Source organism: Nuphar pumila, chromosome 14, assembly GCF_984573655.1.
Source record: "Nuphar pumila chromosome 14, dmNupPumi1.hap1.1, whole genome shotgun sequence".
Taxonomy (NCBI): Eukaryota; Viridiplantae; Streptophyta; class Magnoliopsida; order Nymphaeales; family Nymphaeaceae; genus Nuphar; species Nuphar pumila.
Window position 1 is genome coordinate 83732131 of NC_143262.1, and position 17724 is coordinate 83749854.

Genomic DNA, 17724 nt, shown 5'->3' on the forward strand with positions numbered 1-17724 from the left:
TTTAGTGAGAAAAGATAAATGTTATTACATTTCAAGTGAAAATTGTAAACGGGTTGTCAACCCGATTTTGACCCAGAGCTGACCCCATTTTGTTTACCTTATGCCAAACCTGGAACTGACAAGACTGGAACAGGTATATACTAAATCCAACATAGATTTGGACATACACTACACATATCCAAAACTCTGGGTTGGAGTTGGTTTGGATCCGCCTTAATTTTAAGGTATTTTTTACTTTCAAATAACAAAAAATGACTGCATTAATAATGAAAATAAAGAGAGGATCTAGTACGATATGATTGCACAAAAATTTGTGCATTAAGCACCCAATCGCCATCCATTCATCAGGTGCCCCCACACCTGACAGGCCTGTACCCAAGATGGAGGGTGATCAGATGCTTAATGCACAAATATTTGTGCAATCATATTGCACCTAATCTTTTCACTGAAAATAATTGTATTTTATAGTACTACAATGGCAATCATAACAGTCTCCAGAGGAAGAGTGAAAGGGTTATAAATGCCCAAAAGTTTACCTAAAAATAAGTTGGTGGATAGGGGAGGGATAGTGCAATATTTCGTCGTCACAAATACCATTATTTTTAGGGGCAGTACGATCATTTTTCATTCAAATAAAAGTTAAAAACATTTTTATTAGTAACGGATTTGAGTTTCTCATTTATTTTAGGTATTTAGCTAGAGATCTTTTTAATTAAAACAAGATCTCCTAAAACATTGTTACATAAAAGGTATTTGCATGTTTAGAAAAAAATTTATCAATCACATTGCTTATATATATATATATTAGTGCTTATATGGTGGTATGTGGTACACTTGATTTACATAAATCTAACTCCAAAGGCAAAATCTAAAATTTGGATCTTGTTTAACATGTTATATTTACTGTTTTCATGCATTAAAGTTGATTGAAATATGATGTTTTATATAATTTTTTAAGAACTTTCATAATCAACAGCTCATAGTATATCTGAATTTTATGACTTAAAAAATTCTATTTTTATGCCAAAAAAACATGATCCAAAGCATGATTCCTGTCAAATTAACTATGTTGAGTACATCCATAAGGTTTAATTTTGAAGATACAACATACAATCATAATTTCTAGTATGTGGGAGTAGGTACACATGAAGCACCATAGCATTGCCAATATATATTGGTAATAGTACAATCGATTGTACCTACAATCTAGTCCGAATCCCAATGATGTGAGTTGCTTTGATACAATTTAACCTCATATATGTGTTGATCATGCTAAATTTAGTTGGAATAGACTCTTAGATCATGTGTTTTTTTATGAAAAAAACATATTTTCATAAGTAGGGAAGAATCAATGCTTTCATAGCCATTGACTTTTGGATTGCCAAAAAAATCTATTTGCAGGTCAAATTCCAGTGATATAAAAGTCTATATACAAGTCAAATTTCGGTGATCCAAAAGCAGGTTTTGACTGTATATATATAGATATATAGATATATATAGAGAGAGAAATAAGATGGTGTGTCCCTAAGTTTTGGTGTGCCCCAAGGTTAAGCACACCTCTTTCATGTAATTTATCCCTATGTGTTAACCGTGGTTTGTTTAGCACGAATCATACCTTGGATTGTGTTTTCAGGAAATAAGATCAAGATCTTTCAAGTGGTGAAATTTTGGTACGTTATGAGCGATTGATTTTTCATACTTTCAAAAATGCTTTTTACACATAGCAATGATCTGGTAAAAAAATGTTTTTTAATAAACAAACCATGTAGAGAATATCTGCAGATTTGTTTTAACCATATGATCATTTGATTAGGCAATTTAGGGTTGGGGGCACATCAAAAATTGTGGGCACACGTTTCCTCTCTCTCTCTCTCTCTCTCTCTCTCTCTCTCTATATATATATATATATATATATATATATATATATATATATATATATATATATATATATATAAGAAAAAAGAAGGACCATACAATCAAAGAAAGCTTCAAAATCTATAATCGGTGTTCCTTCTCTAGAGACTTTAGATATTAAATTTTTATCATTCATTTAATAAGTTGCATGTTTTGGATTATGAATTTTCAATGCTTAGATCACTACAAGAAAACCGTGGATTAGCGATGGACGCTATCCATCGTTAAACTATTTAGCTTCCGATTGGCGACGAATAGCATCTATCACAAATTTTTGATCGCTAATTAGCGACAGAACTTATTTGTCGCTATTTCTGTCACTAATTTATGACAGATTAGCGACGAACATGATCCATCATGAGTCCGTTGCTAAATAAGCATAGATTTGGTTTTGCAACGGATAATATATGTCGCTAATCCGTCACTAAATTTAAAAAAAAAATAAAAAAAAAATTTGCTTTATGTCGGGCGGTATTCTGGCAACAATAGGTCGGACTTGTACCGCACCCCACAGGCATTGCACAGGGTCTTAGACCTGAGCAGTCTGGCCCGCCACTGCAGGGTCTTTTGTACAAGGCAGTGGTTGTACCTTCGAACCGACGTGCTCTCCGGCTCCCTTCCGACCTGGTTCCCTCGCTTATCTGTTGACCTGAAACCAGAACCTTCAACAGAATCGTTAGGTCGAAAACGAAAAGCCACGCTCGGAAAAGAAAACCACTTGCTGGGACGGAAAGCTCGTTGAACGTCAGTGAAACCGGCAAAAGAAGAGTCGTTCGAGACCGAAGAGGTCGGGCTGGTTTGGTCCTCCAATGTCGGCGACTCCGACTCCCCTTCTTCCTTGCGTTCCTCTTCCACGAAGTCATCCTCGTTAGAGAAGTCAAAGAGGCCCTCCACAAAGAAGTCAGTTTAAATCGAACGACTGAGAGGTCGGTTTAAATTTCGCACGGGGAGAGAGAGAAAATTTTGTGCCCTAGATGGGTCGGTTTAAATCGAAAAGTAGCGACGGATTCGAGACATAATTTTTTCGTCGCTAATTAGCAACGAAAAAATTCTCTTGCTAATTTCCTCTCTAATTAGCAACAGATTAGCTACGAAAAAATTTTCTCGCTAATTTGCGACAGAATTTATCCGTCATAAATTTTTGTCGCTAATTAATAATTTTTTTTGTATTGAGAATTACAACAACAACAACAACAACTACGCCTTCATCCCAAAACAATTGGGGTCGGCGATATAAACCAACAAAGAAAATCATTCTGGGTCTTCCATATGAATCCTTCTCCTCCATTCATTTCTATCCAATGCCATGTCCTCGGTGAGGTTCAAAGCATTCATATCCTTTCCTATCACCTCCATCCATGTCTTCCTAGGCCTACCCCGACCTCTTTTAACTAATATATTTTCCCATTTCTCCATCATTCTAACTGGAGCATCATTAGACCTTCGTCGAATATGTCCAAACCACCGTAAACGATTCTCTCTCATCTTATTTTCAATGGGTGCAACGCCTACCTTCTTACGTATCTCCTCGTTCTGAATCTTATCTTTTATTGTATTTCCACACATCCATCTCAGCATACGCATCTCAGCTACACTCATTTTTTTAATATGATGTCTCTTGGCAGCCCAACATTCCGTACCATATAGTAAAGCGGGCCTAATAGTCATTCTATAAAACTTTTCCTTCAACCGCAATGGCATTCTACGATCGCACAACACTCCAGTTGCACTCTTCCATTTCATCCATCCAACCTTTATCCTATGATTTACATCTCCATCAATTTCTCCATACTTTTGAATGATAGATCCCAAATATTTGAAAAAATCATCCACCGATATTTCTTGCTCACCAAACTTCACTACACTCCCATCTCTATTTCGTTGCTTACTAAATCGACATTCCATGTATTCTGTCTTACTCTTACTCAACTTAAAACCGCTTGCTTCCAATGTCTGTCTCCATAATTCTAACTTAGCATTAACCCTAGCTCTAGACTCATCAATCAAAACAATATCATCAGCAAACAACATACACCACGACACATTTTCTTGAATTGATCTCGTAAGCTCATCCATCACTATAGCAAATAGGAAAGGGCTTAAAGCAGATCCTTGATGTAACCCAACCGTTATAGGAAAATTGGTTGTCACCCCTCCACAAGTGCGGACATTGGTATTGAGAATTAGCGACGGAAAAATGTCGTTGCTAATCCATCGCTGATTAGCGATGGATTCACGATGGATAATGTTCTGTCGCTAAATTACGATAGAGTTTGAGACATATTTTTTTTCGCGAATTCGTCGCTAAGTAGCAACAGATTAGCGATGAAAGTTTTTTCATCGTGAATCTGTCGTTAATTAGTGATGGATTCATGACAGAATTTTTCCGTCGCTAAATCCACAAATCATTCGAATGTTAGTGACGGATTGTTTTCTCTAGCTAATCCGTCGCAAATTTGCGACAAAAAAATCCATCACAAATTTTCGTCACTAATTAGTTTTTTTCTTGCAATGGATGTATTTTTTAAAATACTGAAAATTAATGGCCGAGCCCACAATTCATTGTATTGTAAAGTTATAAATGTATTGTGAGCCATTGATTTTTCATGTTTCAAAAAATATGTCTATATATCATTAAGACTTTGTGTAAAGCATATTTTTTACTAAATAAATAATAAATATATGAGGTCAGATCTATGAGATGGATATTCAAGTACTGAAGAAGAAAAACCATCCGTTCATCGTTGGTGGTAGATTTTGGACCTTGCTTTGGTTGGAGGGTCTTCCTTTCTTTCTCTCTCTCTGCAAGAGAACGTGTGTGTGCGCACATGCATATGCATGCGGAAACTCAAAACAAAATATGATACTATTATTTTCTGAGTCCTAGAAGGTTTTCCCTATCCTCTTCTTCATCCTATTGGCTTCTTCAATCCAGATTTTGTCAGTTTTGGTGAAGTTTGTAGGAAAGGAGGGAGATACAAACTGCCTGTTTTTCTGTAAAGCAGAAACAGGCAGTCACCCCAAATCAATTTGAATAACAAGGGTGAGGGTGAAGTTGGGGGCTGAATGAATTATGCGGGGCCACTATCACTGTCAACAGTTGGGCATTATTTATTGTCCATTCTTCTAGTCAAAAGCATTTACTTCATAATATATAAAAATATTATCTCATTTGCTTTTTTATCGTGGAGGGCCATCGTTTGAAATTCATTACGATGCTCCCCTTTGAGTCTTTGACTCTCTCTCTCTCTCTCTCTCTCTCTCTCTCTCTCTCTTCGATGTTATTAAAAAAAAATAACTCAATGTTGTTAAAATCGGTCTGAATGGGCCAATTCAAATCAAATCAGCCTTGCAACGATCCAAAAGGGACCGATTCAATTCTTTTCTTAAATATTTCTTTTGGGGGAAATTTATCGTTTTTAATTATTTTTAATAACATAGGCAAAGGGGGTCAATTCGATTCAATTCAAATTGAAAAAAAAAAAAAAACAATTCTTCTTGTGAAACTATTTTTAACAACATTGGTTTACCTCATGAAGAGAGGTAACAATCTCCCTAAACAAAACTCATGAAGAGGGATGACTCAATGGTATTATACCAATTTAAACTTATGAGTACCCAAGGGAGCTGTTAATTAGTGCATGTCACCTTGTGTTGGGACGTTGCAAGTTCAAAACCCAATGGTATGATGTATAACTGGTGGAAGCAGATCAGCTCATGAACATGAGCTTTTTTTTGTTCGTGCCAACATCGTGGCCGTCTGTTTTGTATTTTGAAAAGTTAAAAAAAGACAATGGAACAGTTATATGCTACGTGACATTCATCCAAAATCCAAAAAGACAGAGCAAAAAACTCATGTTCAGCATGACCGACCTGATCTGCTTGCATAACTGGTGGGGGGTCTGCTTAACCCCAGCTAGACTATCAAAAAAAGGAAAAACTTGTGAGCATGGCAGTTTTTTCCTATCATTCATAAAAACAAAAACAAAAACTTGTTTAAGTACGTCTTATTGTCATTTAGTTGTAAGATCAGAACATCGATTATAAAGAGTGGGAAACCTGAGGGAATTGATCAACGGGAAATCTGCTTGTTTGGTAGGATAAGCTAGTGCACGTTACCTTGTGTTGGGACGTTGCAGGTTCAAAACCCAATGGTATAGTTGCATAACTGGTAGGGGTCTGCTTAACTCCCTATTGCCTTTCAAAAAACAAAGAAACTGAGAGAATTGGAAGTGGGAAATCTACCATTGCATCAAACTAACCTAATTTATGAAACCAAAGGACATTAGTTTGGTTTTTTTAAAAGGAAAACTTCATTGAAAGTCAGGTCACTTATTTTGGTTGATCGGGTACAGCAGCACACCAAAAGTGTAAAATCACATTGCCCTTATCCTCCCTAACCGGCTTCTCTTTCTTGACATGACCATACATACCTTTCAATTTAAAATTATAATATACTAATATGATGGTGATAATAATAATATAATATAATAATAACAAATTATTGTTATCATTATAAGATAATGGATTCATTTCTTATTCCCATTTCTATACGCATGGCCAAAGGGTGACAGTGATTAGGTAAGCAGCCTCTGTCCCTGCTCTTTTCCTACTAAAAAGTCGGCAGCCATGTCTCATTCTCCATGCTTACCTTGACCTAACCATGTGCTCTCATGCTCTTCTAGATGAACCAAGAAAATCCAACATACATGTAACCTAAAGTTTTCAAATATCAGGACAAACTTAACTTGCCGTTTAGGGTATTACTATTAACATTAATAAAGAATAAAGTCAACACCACCAAAATTCATAGTCATCAAAATTGGGTGTATGTGCATAATGTATTTTCATCATATCATATAAAATAAGAAATAAGTCTCCTATGATGTGTATTAAAATGCTATATTCTCAAACTTATCTAACCAACATAATATATAATCATCCAAACATAGCTTCAAGCTAAGGATATGCTAAAGTACCATTTAGATGAGTGAAAACCCAGTTAGGATACAAAAACCAAGTTTTGGGCCTGCTTGATAAAATTTATTTATTTTATTTCTTAGTTCTCGTGTGAATGTTTACATTTTGTTGTTTTTTGTATTTGATAGAGTGTGCTCTGGTATTCAGTCTTTTCGTTATTATTGAGTGTGTATCGTGTTCCGCACCAATCATAATATGATATCAGAGTGAGGCCATTTATATGGTCTTTTTTTTTTAGTTGTGGGGGAATCTTTGTTTGAGCTCATGCTTTGTGAGGAGACATTAATCAAGGTGTGGCTCAAATTAAAAGGGTTTCTATATTTGGTATGAATCTTAAATATTGAAATGCATTTATTTGTTCTTTTGTGGTTATTTTTAGGAATTGTGTATGAGAAGAACATGTGCTTAGTTTCTTGTGAGTCCTTTTTTCAAAAAAAAAAAAAATGACTTTTTGAATTCATTTTAGGATTTTTCTTTTTGTTTTCTTATAAGTGTTGGTTAAGTGAAAAAACACCCCCACCACAACGTTGTCCACCTCCCCCTTCCTCAGCCAGACTTGACTCCAGCCATTTTCGGCCACTGGTCAGACTAGTACCACCTGGTCAGGGCAGTGTCATCCGGCCACTTTTTCTGGCCGGTGGCCAGCTGAAAATGTATGTTTTTTTTTTTTGAAAAAAATTGACCGTCGCTGCCATTTCCCAGCAGCCCACTGGTTGAAAAATAGCCAGCCATTTTTCTTCATTTTTTTTGTTTATGTTAGAAAGATGACTTGTCACCATTTTCCTGCCAGTGGCTGGCCGAAAAATGGCCGGCGAGTCCTTTTTCTATTTTAGAAAATGAGGGCTGGCCATTTTCTGGCCTTGTTTATAAATTTTTTTTTTCATATTTTGGGTGACCAAACCTGAAAACCAGGTTTTTGTCACCCAAGCAGCCTTTTAAGGCTGTTTTTTGGCAAAACCTAGTTTGCCAAAAAAAACATGTTTTGGCCTTGTCATCCAAACAGCCCCTATGAGCAGATCTAGTACTCATTTTTTTTATAAGTAAGCTGTAGGATAACCTTTGTGGGATTGGAACTAGGGGTGTCAACAAGTCGGGTTTGGTTCGGTCCGAGGTGAAACCAGACCTGCCCTTGATTTTTAGGTATGATATCGGATCCAGACCTGGGTCTAATCGGATCCACCATAAGGGAAACATTGAAAAATTGTGGGTCTTAATCAGAACACAAGTCGGGCCCAGGTCTGGTATAAAATTTCACAAACTATAGACCTTTAGGTCCAGACCCGAGTCTTAATCGGGTCTTCTTATTTATCACCATATCCGGACCTTATAAGGTTTGGTACGATCGGGTCTCGGTAAACCCAACCCGCTGACACCTCTAATTGGAACCTGAGACCCTCGGTTATGACTGTTTTTTTTTTATGAATGTGTGCTACATTTTGAGTGGTCGAGTACCTTGAACAGTACTCGGTCCGATCACTGGATTCCGCCCGGAACAAGCCGATCTCATCAACACGCGTGTGTTCAAATGAGTAGAATAACATGATTTTATGTTTATTAAGTAGTTTGTAAAAGCTGCCTAATTTATCCACTATTTACAAAAAACTGCTCACAACTTCACTTATCACAATTAGCTTCCTACATTTTATAATTTATGTGTCAAAGGCACACTTGATCCTAAAATCATTCAGTTAACATTTCTTTACTCAACACCTGCTCGGGTCACCAGAGTGGTGGTGAGAAGGGGGAGAAGGTGTTCACTCCTTCATCCCAAGTTCAACATCCACCGGGTGTGTGGATGCCTTTAAACTTGTGGGCACACCCAGGGTTTACCTTGCAAAGGGGTGGGCCCATTAAGTGACCCAGTTCGCGGCAATAGTTCTCATCATAAAACAATTTCTTTACTCAAATAAAATAGCTAAAATGACTCATTGTTGATGTGTTTAATAAAATACTATAAAATAACACAATATGAGTTGTTTTATAAAAAAGAAGAAGAAGAATATCATTTTATATCTCAGGCAAGTATTTGAAATGCGTTCAAGGAAGAAGTTAAGTGAAATAATCTAAAATGTTAGGACACTTTTTGTAAATAACTGACTAGTTAGGAATCCTTTTATAAATTACTCTATTTATTTTTTCCTTCGGATTAATATGTTACTTAATTCAACAATTTTTAAGTATAGAATGTATACCCACAAAATAAACAAGGAGCATGAGGGCTAGAGATGACAGTGGATAGGGGTGGGGGGAGGGGGCCCGCCTCGTTTCGTTTGGATAGGGATGGGGGGAGGGGGGCCGCCTCATTTCGTTTGGGCTGGGATGAAGGACATCAAATGGGGATGGATTAAAATCAAAACTTATGCGGGGATGGACTTACGCTTTTCCCCATTCCGTCCCATCCCTGTCCTCGATCCCCGCCTTGCCTGCCTCACTCCGTTTGGGCTGGGATGAAGGACATCAAACGGGGATGGAGGTTAAAATCAAAACTCGTGCAGGGATGGACTTACGCTTTTCCCCATTCCGCCTTGTCCCTGTCCTTGATCCCCACCTTCTCTGCCTCGCCCCGTCCTCGATCCTTCTTTAAGAATGATAGTGGATCGAGGGAAAATGGTACCCTGCTTTGCCCCGTTTGGACTGAGGATGGAGGACATAAAACGGAGATGAAGGCAGAAATGAAAGTTAAAATCAAAACCCATGTGGGGATGGAGGGCAGGATTTTGAGACAGGCCAGGGGAGGAGACCTTGTCCCCCGCACCCTCCCCGATCCACTGCCATCCCTAACAAGGGCACATTTTTAAAAAAAAATGTATTAGGGGCCAACTTTTTGCCTTTAAATTCAAAAGTAGGACTCACTTTTCTGAAATTCTTAATATGGGTTGCGGGTTTCTTGAAAACTGGACACCTCATGATAACATCCATCAATCGTTTCTAAATTTCCTGATATAGTAACAATAAGTCTCCTTTTGAGAGTTTTCAGAAAACCTAAGATCTGTGTCAAGAAATTCAGAAACCTTAGGCCTGTTTTTGAAGTTATAGGCAAAAAGTTGACCCATATATGAAAATTTCCCATTCCCTTATATTTTCCACTTGAAGAAGAAATATGGTCCAACTTTATAGATTCTCACATGGAATAAACTCATCGTAAATGACAATCGTAAATGACAATATGATCCTCAACCAATGCATGTTTAACAGTTAGCCTCACCAAACACACATCCCCTTTACAAGAGCCACTTAGAGTAATCATATTATCATAGTGGTAGTTAATAAGCATATTGATTTACAACCTGTCAGATGATGCACGAGATGTACACACGCAAGGATACCTTGTGTCTTTTGACGGTTCATACCTCAAAAACACATTAACCACCTTAAAATATTGACTATTGGTGAACTCGATGCTTCTAGAGCACGCCCCCCTACACCTGAGTAAGTGAATTGGATTAGAGTAGGGCGTTCAAATCGAAGGACTTTATGAGTAGGGCTGGGCATCGGACCGACCTGACTCATTAATGAATTGGGTTGAGGTATAGGGTGAAATGGTTTGCGGCTGGTGATGACAACACTAAATTTTTTCACTCATATGCTTTTCATTGTCATAGGAGGAAGGTCATTCCTTCTATCTTCATTGGGAGTGTTCCATATCTTAATCAACATTTTAATCCGACAGTCGCGCTATATTTTAAGGCCTTATATTCTGTTTCGTTCATTGTAGAGGGTGTCATTGGTAATGTCCTAGTTAGGTCGATTCGGCATGAGCAAGCCAAATCTATGTAAATGAGGTTCTCTAAAGATGTGATTTTTAGGGCCATTAAGGATATGTCGGGTTGGAAAACGCTCAGTATTGACGAGTTTCATGTCAACTTTTTCAGAATCTTTTAGGACTATGTTAAGTCGGACATGGTGAACATGTTTGACGAGTTCTATCATAACTCCAGACTACCTTATCATTTTCACTTAACTATTATTTTGCTTATTCCAAAAGATGATGAGGCCACTGATATTTCTCGGTTTCGCCTGATCTCGGTTATGAATGTTCTCTATTAGATATTTGCCAAGGTTTTGACGAATAGACTGAAATCGGTGGCTCACCAGATTTTTTTAGACTCTCAGTTCACTTTTTTTCGTAATAAGAGGGTCCAACACTCGTTCATCGTGGCGTATGAGGTTGTTCATTCCTTGCAGCATAATAATCAGCTTTATTTTGTCCTTAAATTAGATTTTCATAAAGTTTTTGATTCCATGCATTGCCCCTTCTTATTTCACATGTTATCTAATTTTAGGATTGATCGTCATTTTTCTGATTGGGTGAGGGAGCTGATCTTAAATGCTTAGGTCATGTTAAATATCAATGGTGTTAGAGGAGACCGGTTTAAGCTGGGGCGAGGTCTGCGGCAAGGGTGCCCTCTCTCACCTTTGTTGTTCAATGCGGTTGTTGAGGGTCTTGTGGTCTTGCTTAAGCGGTCAGCGACATCACAATTCATTGATCCGTTATAGGTTCCAGACTTTTCAGGTCATATTTTTACTTATGCTAATGATATGTTTATTTTTTGTTGTGCAAATGTTCAACAGATGCTTAGGTTCAAGCTTTTCCTTCAGTTCTTCCTCTCTCTATCCGGGCTTTCTTTAAATGAGAACAAATGCTCTCTTACTATGTTCAATGTTCAGTCCACTATGCTTGCAGCTAGGAGGAGGGTTTTTAATTGCATTATTTCTGAGTTGCCTATAATGTACTTGGGCTTGTCGTTATAAGTGAAGCGCCTCTCTTCTGATGCATGGGCTCTGATGCTTTAAAAAGTGAAGCATAAATTACTTTCATGGCAGTCGTCTTATCTATCCATCGTTGGTTGTCTGACTTTAGTCAGACATGTTCTTTCCACTATTCTAGAATTTTTCATGTCTATGTTTGTGATGCATGTGAGAATGGAGAAGCAGCTGGCAGGTTTCCTATAGTCTGGGTGTCAACTCAAGGGTAAGCGTCACTTGATTGGTTGGCGTTCGATGGTCTTATCTCGGCGTATGGTTGGCTTAGGTGTTCATGTGCCCAGATTGTGAACATTATTCTTGTCGCCAAACAATGTTGGCTGGCCCACCAACCTAATGAGAAACCCTCAAATTGGAATGGAAGGATTCCATCAGCTCATATATTCACATTAGTTGTGTTGGAACCAGTACTACCATGCTGGGATTCATCCTTGTAACTAAGCTGTCTGCTCTTATAAACATAGGATTGAGCAAAGAATAGATACAAGCAAAATTCAAGAAGACTAAGGCCAGCCAAAATGCAGTAAAAGTAATCTAGATGAGCTTTATTAAGATTGTTGGGGAACCAACTTCCTCCACTAGTTGTACTGCTCAACTTCCCTAGCAGGGAGACCAAAAGACCACTTAAGAAGTATCCCACCCCCAATGTGCTAAGATAAAGGGCAATCCCCATACTCCTCAGTGTGTCTGGCATCTCATCATAAAAGAATTCTTGCAGACCCACAATTGCAAAGACATCAGCAAGTCCAAATATGAGATACTGAGGCAACAACCACCATATGCTCATAGGCACAGTCACCATTGGCAAATCTACTAAACCTGAATCTCTTGCAACCTCGAGCCTCTTCAGTTCCACCAGAGCTGCTACTACCATACACAGTATTGACAAGAACATCCCAGTCCCTATCCTCTGGAGCGTTGTTATACCAGAGGGGATGCCTGTGAAATGCCTAGCAATTGGCACAAGGATTCCCTCATAGATTGGGATGAAGAGAACTATGGTGAAAGCAATGAAGCCTTGAAGGGCTGCTGCTGGGAAAAGGAAGCTTGAACCAATTTTTCTATCCATGGTGCTACCTTGCTTTGTGAAGAAAGTTGAACATTGAGCAAAAACAACTCCATACATCAAACATGTAGCCCATATGGGAATCAGCTGTAGAACTCCTTTCACCTCTTCCACTTGTGCTACAGAGCACACCATCCATTTGTTTCTCTTCAATGGAGAAGAACAATCAGAGTTCAGTGGGATAGCAGCTTTATTTAGGGACCTATGAAACATGAAAAACAATAAAGTCTCTGAGATTACAATCACAGCATAATTCAAAAAACATTGAATATTTTTTATGCATCGCCATTGAATCAACACATAACAATTCCCTCATGTCCCCCATAATGGCATGTCCCCCATATTCATGCATAATTCAAAAAGCTCCCTTCAATGCTGCCCACATTTCAGCTTGTCTAAAATAATATTATGAAGAGCTTAAAGGGATCCAAGATGTAGTCTTCAAGTCCTCATTAATGCATTGAATCAACACATAACAATTCCCCTATGCTTCAAAGACAACTTTTTTCCTTTTATTATGTCACCATTGCATAAGGTCTCTTTGATAATTATTACAAAGTGGGCCTGCTTCTAAGAACAGTATCGCCTTTTCCTCAGCTATACGCAGAGGAATATTTTTATGCTCAAAAAAGGAGAATTTTGTAACACCTTTAACCTAAACAATGAGGTATCATTAAAAAACAATGGCCTATATTTCTATCAACTAAAACCAGGGACATGTTGCCCATCAAAATGGAAGCTTTGTGCATGTTTCAAAATTATTGTGCATATTGTGTGCAGGAAGTGGCAAACAGCAACCTCCCATAGCTGTGCATGCCCTTAATCAACACTATAGGTGAGTTGTGGATTTCTTGAGAGTTGGCAGCATAGTTGGGAGTAGTACCATGATCTTGGGGTAGCAGAGAAAACTGTCATGCAGGCTAAGGATATCAATAGGCAAGTTTTTGCAGTATTTTTTACCTGTATTGCCTGGTAAGGCCAGAGGAGCACTCGAAATCTTCTATTGGCCATCTTGATTTACGAATAGCTGCAACAAACACTTCTGCAATCCTTGTAAAGGGACTTTCCTCTTGAGCAAGATTAAATCGGTAAGTAAAGGTTCCAACCAAGAAAATTGCAAGTGCCAATGCCATTGACAAGCATGGGATACCATATCCAAGTCCCCAGCCCACATCTTCTTGAATATAATTAACAACCATTATGGAGATCATACTTCCAAAACACAACCCAAAATACCACCAATTGAAAAAGGAACTTTTTGACTTCTGCTCTTCTGGATTGGTTTCATCAAACTGATCTGCACCAAATGCCTGGACACATGGCTTATGCCCACCTTGACCTATAGCAACCAAGTAGAGAGAGAAGAAGAAGAAGAAGGCCACTTGAAACTTGGATGAAGAAGAGCATGAAGAAGGATCACCCGCACCATTGCAACCAAATGGAAGCACGGCTGATAGAGTCAAGAACACCAATCCCTGAGAAATTCATGCCAGCCTTAGTCATCAAACATTGGAAAGAGACTTTGGACCCCATAATATGGTAGACCACACTGCCACAAACAACTTGATCATTGACAACCCTAGTTTTCATAGTTGCAGCAATCTTGAAGCATACTTGATTCAAGTTAGTTTGAAGCAATGAATCTCACGGGATCGGTAACAGGAGAAAATTACCAATGCATACTTTAGAAACTTTGTAGGAAAAGTGTTGCAGTTCAATTCTATACACTGTACAACTATACTTTATAATAATAGCTTGGAAAGATAGGATTGGATAGAACATAAACTGTACAAATGAGCATGCCAACTATGAGAGAGAGAGAGAGAGTCTTGTTTCTCTTACTAGGAGGTAGATAAGAGAGGAGAAGAGGATGGTTCTGTATCGCCCCAGGTAGGAATCCGCCACAAATGCTCCCAACAAAGGGAGCAACCACCCCACGCCCGCCCACACGTTTACGTTCTCTGCTGCAGTAGCGTTCGACAGGTGCAGCGATTCAGTGAGATACGTAATGAGATTGGATGAGATCCCATTATAAGCAAACCTCTCCGACAACTCGACACCTTCACCAATCCCTCAAAACCAATTGATCAACAATGATGCCAAACCCCATAGAACAAACAAACAGTTCTTCACATAATATATTTCTAGATAAGTGGCAGAAAACCAGGATAAGTCGGGATATTGCAATATGGGAGCATAACAAAATATACCAACTTATCCCGTTATTCGGACAAGTGGGTGCATCCAAAACCCCACTTATTTCAATGATGGGAGTGAGATTTAACTCAAATTCTCTTCCTTGTGATGTCTAATTCTTAATTAGCACACATAAAGACAACTTATTGCAATAGCTGAAGTGCTAACCAGCGATCAATCGATACAACAGGATGCCAAGGCCCAGAGATGCACCCACTTATCCAGAAAACCGGGATAAGTCAGGATATTGCAATATGGCACATAACAAAATATCCCAACTTATCCAGATTGTTTGGACAAGTGGGTGCATCCAAAACCTTATTTCAATGATGGATGTGAGATTTAACCCAAATTCCCTGCCTTATGATGTCTAATTCTTAATTTGCACATATAAAGACATTTGCTGAAGTGCTGAACAGAGGGAGTCATTAGTTCTCCTTTCTTCTTACCTATTATGAAGAGGGAGGATCTCCACCCGCCGGATCTCGACCGGATGGCCGGAAGACCATTGAAATCGACGGCACCATCGACGTAATAACCAGCACCACCAACAAGAAGAGGAGATGAAGTTTCAGATATTGCCATGAGATTTCTTATCTCCCCACAATCGTTGTTTGCAACGTAAACCTGTTGGCGTTCTTAATTCCTTAAAAATCTGTTCCCTTTGGCTCTTCTTCTGGTGCTTTGATGTGTTGGAGTTTCTCACTTAAGCCAAAGATCGTGAATTGTGATGATGGTGTCTGCTTCAAGCATCCCCTTGCCTAGCAGATTTTCTATGCGACGATCGAGCGCGCTTTGCGCCAAAAAATGAACAGCCAATCACTGCCTATTTTGTATTGAAAAAAATCAAAATATCATTTTTGTTTTTAGGTTTATCAAAGGTGTAAACGGGTCGGGTTTGGTTCGGACACATGTGGAAGCAGACTTGGACCTAGTTTTTGGGTATGGTATCGGGTCCAGACCCGAGTCTAATCGGGTTCACTATAAGAAAAACCATACCTGAACCCGATAAAAACTACATGAACCAGACCCGGACCATACCCAGTAAAACCATTTTTTTAATCATTTTTACATTAAAAATTTGCAGGTCATAATTGGAACTTGGGTCGGGTCTGGTTATGATACAAACCATACCCGTATTTATGTATTAATCAAACCTTTGATGCTGACCTGGGTCTTAATTGGGTTGTATTATTTATCACCATACCCGAACCCTATAGAGTTTGGTTTGGGTAAACCCATCTTGTTGACACCCTTATTTATTACATGGACAAATCTCCCCATGATTAAAGACCTAATCGCACTGGTCTGTCAACTGTAGTTACAGAACAGTCGCTGTCCTGATAGCATAAAACTTTGTAAGCTTACCTTTGGCCCTCAAGGAATCGCCTTGCTTCGGTTTGTAGTGAGAGTGATGTTCATGAGATTTGAACCTAAACAGATGGCCTATGGCCTAGGCTAAAAATCATGTATCATTGTGTTTGAATCATTGTAGCAAATCTGGGTATCATGATTTTCTCTGCGAGGAAAAGCTGGTGGAATTCAAAATTTTGTGTTTTTCTTAAGAAAATCTTGAGAAAACATCGGGAAATATATCAAAATATGAGGAAATTTTTATCAAAATATAGAAATTTTAGAAAATGAATATGTGTTCATGTCATGGTATATACAAAATATTATCAGAAAAGTTCTGGAATACCAATGCTGTATCATCAAGTTCTCATGTGTAAAGTTGCGCTAAGAAATGCTGTATCAAAATATTTTAATCTGAAAAAACTTATATATAAAGAGCATAATTTGGTTAACTAAAAGTCAATTCTCACTAAACCAACTATGTACATCACATCTATAAGACAAGATTCAATAAAAAAGACATAAAAATAAGATATTATTCATTTCAACTTATTAATACCATGCTGGCGTTCATCATGTCTTTTTTTTAGAGTGTTTACACGATCATGAATGTCATGTCACTAGGGGTGGCAATCCGGTCGGGAGGTTGGTGGGTCGACCCGACCGGTCAGCATACCTCAACCCGAACCCGACCCGTTTATTAAACAGGTTGGCTGTGGCAAACACAAACCCGACCCGTTTATTAAACGGGTAACCCGACATGACCCGCCAACCCGTTTATAAACGGGTTGAGTCGGGTAAACGGATTGGCGGGTTGACCCGCCCGCCTAACCCGTTTATTAAACGGGTCAGCCGGGTTGGCGGGTTGGCATACCCTTAACACGAACCCGACCCGTTTAATAAACGGGTTAGGCGGGTCGACCCGGTTATTAAACGGGTTCGTTTAAGCCCAACCCGAACCCGCCAAAGAGGCGGGTTGGCGGGTCGTGTCAGGTTTTGCCACCCCTACATGTAACATCTGAAAATCATAAACACAAATTGTTTTGACTTAATCAGACCTCATAGATGAGTTCAGACTAGTCCAAATGACAAGGTTCATTTTTTGAATCATGTTTTTTTACTTTTTTTATCAAAAAGAGAAAATTTGTATGAGTAAGAAAAATACCACGCAGTGTAGACCGTCGCCTATATATCATAATTAGACTATCAAATGCATGGATGACAAAAAAGATTAAGAATAAAAGGTGTGTTGCACATGCACGTGAGTGACTTCTAGGGCAACCCCTGTGGTAGTGAAGTTCCGAGAAATGTTGTTAGTATCAGTGCATATCGGCCTGTATCCGCCAAAAAACCGATACGCATCACCCTTGAATCGGCTATTTTTAGTAAATATAAAAAAAAATACTAACAAATAATTTTTAAATATTAGTTTAACGGTTTTAACACATATC

The 17724-nt window shown here is 38.5% G+C and overlaps 1 protein-coding gene across 1 annotated transcript; it reads right to left on the bottom strand.

Moving 5' to 3' along the window:
• Positions 1-12034: 12034 nt before the first annotated feature.
• Positions 12035-15644, bottom strand: LOC149817162 (protein NRT1/ PTR FAMILY 5.10-like). Its single transcript, XM_089987038.1, has 4 exons — positions 15370-15644; positions 14567-14784; positions 13685-14199; positions 12035-12926 (listed from the first exon to the last, which is right to left on the bottom strand). The coding sequence occupies exons 1-4, from the start codon at positions 15503-15505 to the stop codon at positions 12035-12037; spliced, it is 1761 nt and encodes a 586-aa protein (XP_089843164.1). The 5' UTR covers positions 15506-15644.
• Between the last annotated feature and the right edge of the window lie 2080 nt (positions 15645-17724).

Excerpts from the sequence above, each read along its gene's own strand:
- LOC149817162 (XM_089987038.1), bottom strand. The coding sequence starts at position 15,505 with ATGGCAATATCTGAAACTTCATCTCCTCTTCTTGTTGGTGGTGCTGGT. Across the intron at positions 14,200-14,566 it reads CCTCTCTTATCTACCTCCTA|GGATTGGTGTTCTTGACTCT; the intron begins GTAAGAGAAACA and ends TGAATTTCTCAG. Across the intron at positions 12,927-13,684 it reads GGCCTTACCAGGCAATACAG|GTCCCTAAATAAAGCTGCTA; the intron begins GTAAAAAATACT and ends CATGTTTCATAG.